The sequence below is a fragment of the Chenopodium quinoa genome, unplaced genomic scaffold (genome assembly GCF_001683475.1).
Source record: "Chenopodium quinoa cultivar QQ74 unplaced genomic scaffold, ASM168347v1, whole genome shotgun sequence".
Lineage (NCBI taxonomy): Eukaryota > Viridiplantae > Streptophyta > Magnoliopsida > Caryophyllales > Amaranthaceae > Chenopodium > Chenopodium quinoa.
The window spans coordinates 4,821,404-4,834,444 of record NW_018744537.1 but is presented as its reverse complement, the minus strand read 5'-3'; the positions used below and the strand labels follow the sequence as shown (position 1 = coordinate 4,834,444).

The window sequence follows — 13,041 nt, the reverse complement described above, 5'->3', positions numbered from 1 at the left end:
CACGAAGGTGGTGGCTGGAGATTTCGGGAGGGAAAGGGGAATTCGTAGGTGGTGCTTGGGAATTCGAGAGGGATAGGGATACTCGCAGGTGGTGGCTGGGAATTCCGGAGGGAAAGGTGGCTGGGGTCAGGAATTTCACCAGCGGGGAGGGGGGACGATCGCCGGCCAGCTGGGGGTAGGGTCAGGGCTAGGCTGGTGGCGGCGATGGCTAAGGTGGTGGTGTTTTTTTTAAAAAAAATTTAAAATAATTTCTCTAAAATTAGTTAATTAAATAAAGAATATTATTAAGAACCAATTATAAGCTGCCATGTGGCACAATTAACGTTAATGACTAACTGAGTTAACGGAAAGGGCAAGTTGTGAAATTTTCGTAAAACTGAAGGTTATATGGTGTATTAGAAAGTTTTCTATGGTATATGGTGAATTAAGCTTTAACTCAGTGGTATATGGTGAAAAATCCGATATATATATATATATATAATTTAAAATATTTATATATTTATATATAATTTAAAATATTTTTTATAAATTATTGTAAGTTTTTATTAAATTAAAATGTTTTACTTAAGTGTATATATATATATATATATATATATATATATATATATATATGGGAGGGTTCCGCTGAAAACAGGGCATATGGTGAAAACTAAAAACAACAAATCTCAACCGTTGATGATTAATGAGATAATCTCACGGTTGAAATACAACCCAGAAATTTCAGCTTTTTCTCTCCTACAGCTAACCTTTTTCCCCCAATTTTTGTTACGAAAAATTCCTTGATTAATTATCAAAATTTCCATGAAAAGTTTTCAATTAAGAATCACGAATTGCTAGATCAAATTGACGAATCTATTCTGAGGTATTTTTTTTTCATCCAATTCGTTTCACTATCAATGTTGCTGAAATCACTATCTATGTATCATGTTTGATTTTTATTCGTTTTTCATGAATTTAAGTTTATATTATGTTGATTTTTTCATATAAATATGCTATTTTGATATTATTTCCTTGATTGTTCTAGTTACAAGTTTCAATCATTTCATCTGTGAAGGTTTTTATTGTTGCACATAAGGTGTTTGTGATTTTGCTTGAATGACTTTATTTGCTCTGTTTTTTAGTTTCAAATTTAGTTTCAATCTCATCAACAATGTAGCCTTCGTAGTTTGCATGTACCACACTTCCTTTGTCTATCCTTAAAGCATTGAAACAACAGGAGGAGTTATTGATTTCATTTAAGTATATACTTTAACTTATGATGCTTACTTCTTATTTACTTACTGGCAATCCTAATCCTTTCATTTTTTTTTCTATGCTCTTTTTTCGTTTTTGTAACGATTCAACCAATATAATTTGCAATATAAATATTTTTTTTTGTATTGAAGTTTTTTTTTTCTTGGATATATGATATTAGACACTAGGAGAAATTGTTGCACATAAGGTATTTGTGTATTTGCTTAATGACTAACACCTTGCTCAATACCATATAGTAACTCTTTTTTATGATACCATAACCATATATTGTAGACTGTTTTGTTGGTGCTCAGTTAGTTGCACCATGGAATGGATCATATTTATTTTATTATAGTACCCATTTTAAAACATATTATTTGATATTATATGCAAATAATGCAAGAGGAATCAGAAGAAGGTAGTTGCTCAAATACATCTACAACTACCAATGTTGCTGAAAACTTGCCGTCACTAAAGGGCCCAAGTGTGTGTTACACTCCTAGAGGAACAAAAGAGTTTATACCGTGTTGTCCCCCTGAGCTAAAGCCTACACTAGGTATGCTTTTTGATTCCTTACTTAAAGGTGTTGATTTTTATAAGCGATATGCTAGATTTGGTGGGTTTGTGGTAAGACTAGGTACTGAAAAGAGAATTAAAGATAGTAATAAAGTATACTTGAAATATTTATATTGTAATAAACAAGGGTTTACGAAGGATGGTGAAACTAAAGCAAAAGTTTCTAAGAAAGATGAAAAGCCTAAAGCTAAAAAAAGAACTATAAATCGTGTTGGATGTAATGCAATGATTGGGTTTAGAGAACGTTCAGACGGAAATGGATGGTTTATGTCTTTCATGAATCTCATAGCCACAATCTTGCTTCTCCCAACACAATGAATTTTTTGGCAAATGTTGGAAACCTTAAATTTGGCCAGAAAAAATTCATTTTTGACAACTCTAGATTGAACATTGGTCCAAACAAGTCTTATAAGTTGATGAAAGAACATCTTGGTAGCTATGATAATATAGGTGCAACATTGAATGATTTCAAGAACTTTAATTGAGATTTGAAAGCTTACATACAAGAGAAAGATGCTTCGATGTTTATAAACAATTTGAAAGATAAAGCTGAAAACAGTGAAGGTGCCTTTTTCAATGAGCATTGTATGGATGAACATCTACGCTTGACAAGAGTATTTTAGGCAGATGCAATTAGTAGAAAAAGTTATTCGTTGTTCAGTGATATGATTACATCTGATACAACATTTGACACCAACAAATACTCTATGGTTTTTGCCCCATTTACGGGTCTTGATCACCATGGTAAGTGTGTAACTTTTGGGATAGGCTAACTTGCAAAGGAGGATATTGAATCCTTTGAATGGTTATTTGAAACTTTCTTAAAGGCGATGAATAACTGTCAGCCTACCTGTATCATGACAGATCAAGACCCTGCAATGAAAGTGGCAATTGAAAAAAGTTCTTGATAAGGCAAAACATAGGTTATGTATGTGGCACATTATGAAAAAAGTGCCACAAAAGGTAGGGCCCAAATTATGCTTAGAAACTGACTTTCTTCATAAACTGAACTCTGTTGTGTGGAATAGAGACCTTGAACCAGAAGAATTTGAAATTGGTTGGCAGTCTGTGATGTCTGAATTTGATTTAGTGAATGAAGATTGGTTTAAAAATATGTATAATATAAGGAATATGTGGATTCCTTCCTACATTCGTGACCTTTTTATGGGTAGGGTTTTAAGGTCAACTCAAAGATCAGAGAGTGAAAATAGCTTTTTCACTAATTTCACCAATCAACATTTGTTATTGGTTGAGTTGTGGTTTCGCTATGAATTTGCAATCGATGCTCAAAGGCACACACAAGACAAGTTGAATGCTACTTCAAAAACTACACATCCCCAACTTGTCACCCCCCTGCACTTGGAAAAGCATGTTGCATTAGTTTACACTCATAATGTATTTTACATATTCCAAAAGGAGTTCAAGCATGCTTTGTACAATTATGGTATAAGTAGTGTTACCATCAAAGAAGAAGAAGGGATTGAGCAATATAGAATTGTTGACAACACAAGGAAAAAAAGCTATCATGTCACATATGTTTTGTGTTCTAATGATGCTTCATGCTCTTGTAAAATGTTTGAATCTGTTGGAATATAATGTCGTCACATTCTCTTTGTCATGAAAGGAAAGTTCTTATTTGAGATTCCAAGGCAATATGTTTTGCATTGTTGGACTAAAGAAGCTATGAAGAAACCAATTTTTGGCTTAAACAACTTGTTTGATGGGGCAGAGAAGGATAAGAAGCAAAAGCTAGTTGGTGATTTATGGTACAAGTTTTTTTCATGTGTAAGTCTTTGTGAGGAAAAAGTTGAATACCTTGAGTCATTGTTGTCTAAGCTAATATCTTTTGAAAATGAGATGAAAGACTTAGATTCTATAAGTCCAGTTGATAAACGTGAGGCAAAAAATAAACACATCGAATTATTTGTTGGATCTAATGACATAGTTGTTGATATTCTTCCTCCAAACAAGTCTTCCAACAAAGGTAGTGGTAGTGGGAAAAGGAAAAAATCCGACAAAGAGATAGCTATTGAGGAAAGCCAAAGGAAAGATAGACTTTGTAGAACTTGTGGTCAGAGAACAAACCATGATAGTCGGAATTGTCCGCAAAAAAATTCCAACTTGAATGAGGTATTTTGTTAGGAAAAAATAAATAAATTTTGTACTATGTTTACTTCCCACTAGATTTTCTCTTTATATATGTTCATGTACATGATTTCAGGATTTTAAAAAAGAGTAGAAAGGCTGCAAAACGACTTCATATTTACAAGAAGCAACATTAGCTACTGACGGCCTAGTGCTGAAATAGAGGAGATGAGAGGAGAGAAAGAACATAGTGCTATAGTGCCCTTTTTATTGATACAGTGACTGTTATTATTTCACATATATTAAACATGGACCTTTTATTGTTAAAATTTTATTGATAGGGTGACCTTTTATTATTAAACTTTTTATTGACCTTTATATTGTTATGTTGATGTAGTGACATATTGGCATATGATAACTTCAATTTATATTATAACATGTGTTTTTAATGTCATAGTGACTTTTTTTCATCGTATTGGAACCTTATTCCGTGGTAACCTTTTTAGTGATATAATGACCTTTATTATGATATAGCAACCGTTATAAAAAAATACTCACATTTTAACAATTCTTCTAACCCACATCGATTAAGCCAATAAAAAGTTAGGGAAGGAGGGGCTCGTTCTTTTAATTGATATACTAATTGAATAGCTTAAGAATAGATTAATATATATACGACACTTTTACCTTACATAGTGACCTTTTATTTAGATAGAGACAAATTATTATAGAAATCTTTTTAATCACATAGTAACGCTCTTGCATCTCATAGTGATCCTTTTGCATCGCATAGTAATTGGAAATTTTTACCTCATATAATGTCATTTTACTTACATAGTGACTATAAAAAGTCATATAATATCCTTTTTCAAGTTTTTTTTTTCTTTTTTAAGAGATAAAAAAAAAGTTAGGCATTTTTAGGTACATATTTATCATAGGTCCTTGAAAACTTGTCACATATGTGTACAAAATAGAATAATGAATATGGTGATAACTTTGCATTATAACTTAATTATATATAACACATTGAACTAATAACATTTTAAATACATAGTGACTTTATAATATAGAAACCTTTTAAATAACAAAGATACCTTTTTAAATACATAGTGACCTTATAATATAGAAACCTTTTAAATAACATAGATACCTTTTTAAATAACATAGATACCATTTTTTATAACATAGGCGCCCAATTTATAACTAATATATATTTCACTAAACTTCTTGAATGTCAATTAAGGATTACATATCAAAATAACTACCAATACCACCAATTCAAAAGCTTTGTATGAACTGGAATCATATCATATTGTTCTACATTAACACTTATACAAATTCGTTAGATTATCCATTTGTTGATGCAAACTACATCATTACATTAGATTTCCTACTTTTGTGCAAAAAAATTCTGAGCAAAAAACTTCATCCACATATTTGTTAGCCTGCCTATACTTTCTTTTCCTTTTTACCTTGCTTTGTTTTCTTCTTCATCCCATTAAAAACATCTTTTGCAACTTGACTCCTTATTAATCTGAATTCATATAGCTTTTTAAGAACTTCATCTCTGACAATGTTCATATCAGACAATACCAGAGTAGCAGCAATCTGAGCTCTCAATGCCGGTCTAGTTGAAACCTAATATATTAATTTAAGCAAAAATTAGAATAAAAAAGCTAGTTAAATTTCATGGAGGAAATAGTTAATATAATAAAAATTGAGAGCCAAATAAAAAAAATGAGACGAGATAACCATTTTCAAAACATTGCAGTTGAACTCATCAGCTCTATCAAAGTAAAGCATGCTGACCATAGTATATATGCCACTATCATTATTCTTCTGTTTTCCAGACTTCCAATTTAGAGAAGGTGACTCCAAAGTATACTCAACCATGTTCTTCACTGAGTCATTACTTTGAGGAAGGCGTTGATCAAGAAAAGTACTCAGCATATCACTCTAGGCAAAATATAATAATACTTCAGGTTCCATGCAGCATATCCTAAAAATGATTGTCAACATTTGCAATGTATTACCAACTCAAAATTTGCAATATCAAAATCATTGCAAGGAATGAACAACCATCATGACCAAATGTCAAATAGCTTGTCAATGTCTTGTGTGTTACTATCTTTGTTTGCAACTTCCAGTAAAAAAGCCCAAAAAAGATCAAACATTAATAAATATTAAAACATATAGAAGGTAGAGTTATTATCTTTAAATGTGATTACTTGAATTACATAGTGACTGTTTTCATTACATAGTGAAATTAATTTATGAATCATAGTGACTGTTTTCATTACATAGTGAAATTAATTTATGAATTTTTTATAATGAACAACTACCTTTATAATAATATAGTAGCTAAATAGCCGAAAGATACTTACACTTTGAGGGACACCAAAATATAGTTTTTGAGGGCCATGTGCACTACTCTTCTGGTTTTCATTAAGCAACAAAGCCCAACAATCAATAATACCAGAAGATATAGCAATAGTCGGTTCACCTAATGAAAGGAATTCATTCCTTGTAATCTCAAATGGGATGCCAAAACATACCAACAACTCACTGTACAAGGGAATAAAAAGACACATGTATATTAGCATAGTCACTTATTATTAAAATTTGAAAAATAAATAACAAAAAGAACAATGACATGACTTACTTAAGATCGAAACCATGGTAATCACTAATGCAATAGTCAACAAGTTCCTGGACAACTACATCCAAAACCTTCATATCCTTATTACTTTCATATATTGAGTTACATATGTAACTTTATCACCAAAGAGACTAACATCCATAGCAGGGGAACATTTAGATTTTCCATTACTCAAAACATGCTCAAAACCTATCCTTGGAACTTCACCAACTACAACATTAATCTCTTTTGCAGGTGCACCATTATCATCAATATCAGCATCATCCAAACCATTAGGCACTTTGCTTACCCAACTTACAAGAGACACAATCTCATCAACAATTTCATGAACACGAGGATCCATAAAGAATAAATCAGTTTGGGAGATTGGAGGTGTCAAAGTGGAAGCATCATTAAGTTTACGAGTCTGAAATAAGACTTTCAACTCATCCATGTAGAAGTTTGATACCACTTCCAAATCTCTTTTCATGAGCAAAAACTTCTCATAAACTTCCTGTGAAAAAAAAAATGTAGCACTTAGATTTAGTAAAATAATTTGTGACAAAAAAACAAAAAAAAACACAGAATTAAAGGGTAAAAACTTACATCAATAGCGCTTGGACGGATTTCCTCATTAGACCTTGAACTAGCAGGTAGCTCAAACTAAATAACACCCTTAACATTGCTACGAACACCTTCATAAACAATAGATTCTTTTTCAGGAGCTTCCTTGAATTGATTATTAACAACTTGTCCATCCTCAAATTGAAACTTCTCACTCACTGGATATGTATCAAACTCAAGAATGCCACACCCAAAACCCTTAGACAACTTTTCTTTTGTAATTCTATCTCTTATATTCACATCAATCCAATGTTGAATTAAAGGTATTGTAGAATTTAACACAACATTCCTAAACCTCAATCGATGAAAATAGATAATCTCTAACATCAAAACACAACCACAAAACTATTCTATATTTCCTTCTTTGTAGCTCTTCACAGGTTCACAAAGTCTATCTAAGACATATTTTGACCAATCATAAGTTCTTATTTGATTAACATCAACCAAACATTTTACAATTCTCAAATCCACAGTTCTGTTGGACGTAGGTGCTAAAAAACTTGAAAAAGCATGCATGATAAAAAGTTGTCTGAATTCTTCCCTGCCATCTATTAGTAAAGGGATCTTAGATTCCAAAAAACCCAAAGGAATCTGATCATTCTCACCCATAAAACCAAAATGAGACCTCCATTTAACCTTTAAATCATAATCAGGGTTGATGACATTAGCACAACGAGAAATTTCTTCAACTTTCTTAGATGTTTTGCAAGGAAGGCAAAAAACATCATGCACATCAAATTCAGTCACGACAAAATCCTTTTTACTATCAGTAGTAATCATGCAACTACCATGATCAAAACAATCTACCAACCATGATAGCATATTAGTTGCAGTTCGTTTCACCTTCAAAGATAACAAACCTCCAAAGCCAAATTTAATCATCTCTACTAAATGAAATGGCCTACAACGTGTTTTAAATCCTCGTTGCACCCTGTAATAAGACATACGATAAGATAAACAATTAGTATCATAGAAAGAATCACATTAAGAAAATAACAAAGATACCTAATAACAGGTTAATAAAAAAAGAAAAAAAAAGGAGGAGAAAATAAGAAACCAAAGTATTTATTAATAAAATTACCAAGTCTAGAAGGTATAACAAAAGAAGTAAAAATGAATGCATGTCACTAGTATTATATTTAAATATACTATATAACAATAATATTAATAAAACATAACATCTAAAGACTATTTTTACGTAGTTGCTTCTTTTTATAACATAATGACCTTTTTTTTTGAAACAAAACTTCAAAAAAAAAAAAAAATCACTTACATATGTACATCACCATCTATGATTACAGATTCTTGCCCATGAATCACAATTTCCTTATCCTTATTTGCCTTCACTTTCTTCACTTTACGACCTTCATTTTTATCCAACTTTCTCTTCTTAGCTGACAAAACAATAGCATGTGAAGAACAAGACTCATTCCCCTTCTTAGTGATAGTTTTCTTTTTCAATCCTTTTTTTTGGCATCCCTGGCATCTTACTAATCCAAGCATCTTTATCAATTTCAACATCTTTGACAGTCTCTATTTTTTTCCCTTTATCTCTGTTAGTATCATCATCAATCATTTTGCTTCCACCATCAATATGTTCTTCATCTTCATCATCGAGATTGATACATGCAAAACAAATAATTTAAATAAGAATAAGCATACCAAAAACACTCAAGCATATAATTATATATACACTTATCTTCATTTTTATCTAGCAAATAATTATAATATAGCAATATAATAACTTAAATAATAATCATTGTCATTATCTAGTGACCTTTTTCAGTTACATAGGGAACTAATAATATAATAACTTTTATATTGATATAGGGACCTACATTCTATAGTATTAGGAGTCTATCATAACAGAGGCAACTAGCTATATTAACAGGTGTTACTAGTTAACTCCAATACATTAACATCATATAATTCAAAAAATTGAATATTAAGGTATAATAATCAAAAAATCAAACATTCATCATACCTCCTATATCTTGCAAATTAACTCCTGTTGAGCTATGAAGGCCTCTCCTTTTTTTAAAAGTCGCACCACCTCTAGTTCTCACCATATGAATACAATCTAATCCAAATCGAATAAAAATGAACAAAAAGTGAGAAAATCATTCAGAATTATTACGAATATAATATATACAATGACCAACCCATAGTACAATTGTTGAGCAAAGCCATAACAATTCAGAATTATTGTACCTATAACACGTAAATTAGAAATTATAACAATTCAGAATTATTCAGAATTAGAATAATATAGTAACCTTTATAATGACATAGGGACCTACAATCTATAATTAATTTTTATACAAGGGTGAATGATTTATGATCATCACTAAAAATTATAAGCTAGGGACAAGAACAAGCCTCAAACTAATAAGCCAATAGGATCTGGTTCTCATTTCGTGTCCATGACATGAGGGTCTCAATTGCTAAACCCTTCGACAAACATTCTATAAATGGTCTTGAAAGCATTGTACAACCTCAACAACTCTAGTATATTAAAACCCCACAGGGGCCTACTCAATAACCTATAGATATTACTACGTGCCAGACCAAAAGGAGCAAAAGGAATACATACATACAATCTCCCAAAGGACAAATAAAACAAATCACAAGAATAGCCTCCATATTCTTCATCAGAAAAATATATATGCACCATCTTTGAGATCCCACTACATAGACACTCAGACTATATATAATATCCTAACAGTCTTTTCTTCCATATCTTCCTGGTAATCTGATTTTGACAGTCTTTTGAAAATTAAAATATGGGTAGTTCAAGGGGTAAGTATGAGATTTCAGCTGAGCTTGCAATTAAGAGGGAGATAGCATATCACGAACATTTGGAGTTAATGCAGCTGATCAAAAGCACTGAAGCCAAACAAGTCCCTGCACCTTCTAATGTAAGAAACCTATGTTTCATATACTTCATGTTAGTTGTATTGGTTATTCCATTACATAATTCTGCCAAATCTGACATGTTACTTTGCATGATTATACTAATTACATAAATGATTAACAGCTTGTCTATGCATGTAATCCTTGCAGCCAAGTTCAATGCCAGCTTCAAGGCCAACTTCAGAGACAATTCAGACAAGGCCAAGCCAAATTCCAAACCCGAGGCCCAAACTAAGTGAGAATTCATCACCTAATCCAACTCGAAAGACAGGCTCTTCATTTTCAAATCCACTAAAAACACTTCGAATTACTCAAAATTCGCCTAAATTAAACGTAATTCCTTTTTTTCGATTCAATGAAATTAAGGAAGAAACTAAAGTTAATCGATTAGTAAAACAGGAAATCGAACTAAATTGAACAAAATCGAACAGAAAATCGCAAATTCAAACAAAATCGAACAAAATTGATGAAAAAAAAGTCGAAAAAATTGATGAGCAAAAGTCGCAAAATCTCACTGGAAATTGAGAAAATCAAATCAAAGTTCCAGCAAATTCCACAATATACAATAACATAACAACAACACGGATTAGAAACTAAACATTAAAGAAGCCCTAACATCAGACATGCACCGAAAACCTAATTTTCGAGATATCAAAAAACCAAAAAAATTAAAAAAATCAAATCGAACCTCCAAAAATACCTTAGCCGCTTCTCCTGAAACTCGAATCCACCAAACTCGCCGCCTTCCTCCTTCCGCCGCATTTAGAGAGAGAATGAAGAAAGAGAAACACACAGTAGAGAGAGAAAACAGAGAAGCTAGTTGAAGAGAGAAAAAGTACGAAAGAAAAGAGAGAAGAGAGTGGAGAGAGAAAATAACCTGTGAAAATTAAAGAGGAGAGAGAAATTCAGATATGTCTGAAAATAAGAGGAAACAAATCTCAGCCATACGATTTGATGAACGGCTCAGATTAAAAGTTTTCAGTTTTCAGTTTAACACTTGTTTTTACATGATCCTATATATATATATATATATATATATATATATATATAATAATAATAATAATAATAATAATAATATATATATATATTATTATTATATTATATAAGATTGTTAACAACAATGCCAAATACCAACAAAAAAAAAACACAAGCAATTTATGGGTAACTTTGTTATCCTTCTCAAACACAATCAACAATTGTATTTAAGCTTCCAAACCACATGTACAAACAATCTTAATAAGCTCACAAGCTCTCTAGTATTTGCACTCACAAGCTACTGACTATAACTACTCACTCTCTTATGTTTTCTGTCAAAACCTTAGAGTAAGTACGTTTTTTCTCTCTCTTCTGCTTGTGCTACTTCTACAAAAAACATGCTATGACTTATATAACACACTACCTATTACTTGCCTTATTCTACAAGCTTTGATAGTTGGGAAGATATTACAATATCTTCTACTTAAACAAAACAAAAACCACGTGAGCAACACCCTTCAAGTGTTGGTAGTGGGTCTTGAACTCGCTCTACAAATCTCCCCCTCAAGACCACTACCCCGAACACCTTGAATCCACTCTTCTCTATGATGATTTACAGTGCAAATCATTCATGAATTACACCCTCTTTGATGACTTCTTTACTTCAACTTCATGGTTGGACTTAGCCTTCCCATTCCACTCTTGCAATTCATACAAGTTCCTTCTATTTCGTGAACCTCTCATGACCACCAAATTCCCTCTACAAATCTTCATTTGTCCATCAATTGCTTTGATGGAACAACCTCTTGCCTCAAGCCTACCAAGTGAGATCAAGTTCCTACCAACCTTAGGAGCATACCTCACACCTCCAAGCTTTCTTTTGAGACCATCATGTGTCACAACCTCCACTTCTCCAATGCCTTCAACTTGCACCTTCTCTTCATTTGGAAGCACCAAAACATTTTCACAAGCTTTAAAATTCTTGAACTTCTTCTTGTCATAGCACACATGGTATGAGCAACCCGTATCCATGATATGATCCACTTGCCTCCATTACTACTTCCCTCTTCTTCGAACAAGAAGATTTGGTCATCATCTTTCTCATCACTATGAGAAAAAGATGCCTCCCCCTCCTTTTCGGTCTCCTTCATCGTCAAGGATTTCAATTTCTTGAGGTCTTCTTTCATGGCCTTGCAAGAGTATTGAATGTGGCCCTTCTTGTGACAATAGTAACACTCCAAGTCACTATAGTCTTTCCTTGGTTGAGACTTCGACCTTTCTCGTTGGCCATCCTTTTTCCTCTCTTGAGTTCTTCCCCGATAAGAACCTTCCGCAACTAGCCCATACTCCGATGACTTCTTCTCACCATCAATTTTGGTCATTAACCTCTCATTTTCTCTTAACACTGCCAAAGCTTGATCAAGAGTAATCTCACTTCTTCCAACTACCATAGTTTGAACAATTGTTCTATACTCTTTAGGAAGAGATGCTAACAACAAAAATGCTTGCTCTTGATCCAAAATCTTTTCATCGGCATTCAACAATTGACAAACTAATTGATTAAACATATTAATGTGATCTTGCATACTTGTATTATCCTCCTTCATGAGTTGATACAACTGCCACCTTAGACAAAGTTTGTTTGTCAAGGACTTCGAAGCATACACCGCTTGTTGCTTCAATTCTCCAACAACGCCTTAGGATTCGTCTCGCTAAGGTAGTTGTACTTGATTTCCGACGCAATCGCAAGTCGGATTGTACTCACTGCCTTCTTCTTCTTTGATGTCCATTTAACATCCTCCATGTTAGTGGGCTTCTCTTCTTCAAGAGCATCATCAAGACCTTGTTGCACCAAACAAGTCTTCAACTGAACTTTTTCACACTTGAAAGTTCATCTTTCCATCAAACAAAGGAATTGAATACTTTGACAAATCACCCATTTTTCAATACCCAAGCTTACCACAACTTTCCCACACCTTTTCTACCTCAACGAATAT

At 32.6% G+C, this 13,041-nt stretch overlaps 1 protein-coding gene across 1 annotated transcript; it reads left to right on the top strand.

Annotated features, from left to right (window-relative positions):
- Positions 1-3,426: 3,426 nt before the first annotated feature.
- On the top strand, positions 3,427-4,048 carry LOC110698848. Its single transcript, XM_021876367.1, has 2 exons — positions 3,427-3,939; positions 4,031-4,048. The coding sequence occupies exons 1-2, from the start codon at positions 3,427-3,429 to the stop codon at positions 4,046-4,048; spliced, it is 531 nt and encodes a 176-aa protein (XP_021732059.1).
- The last annotated feature ends 8,993 nt before the right edge of the window (positions 4,049-13,041 follow it).

Bases quoted from the DNA above. Each gene is read 5' to 3' on its own strand.
- LOC110698848 (XM_021876367.1), top strand. From the start codon at position 3,427: ATGAAAGGAAAGTTCTTATTTGAGATTCCAAGGCAATATGTTTTGCAT.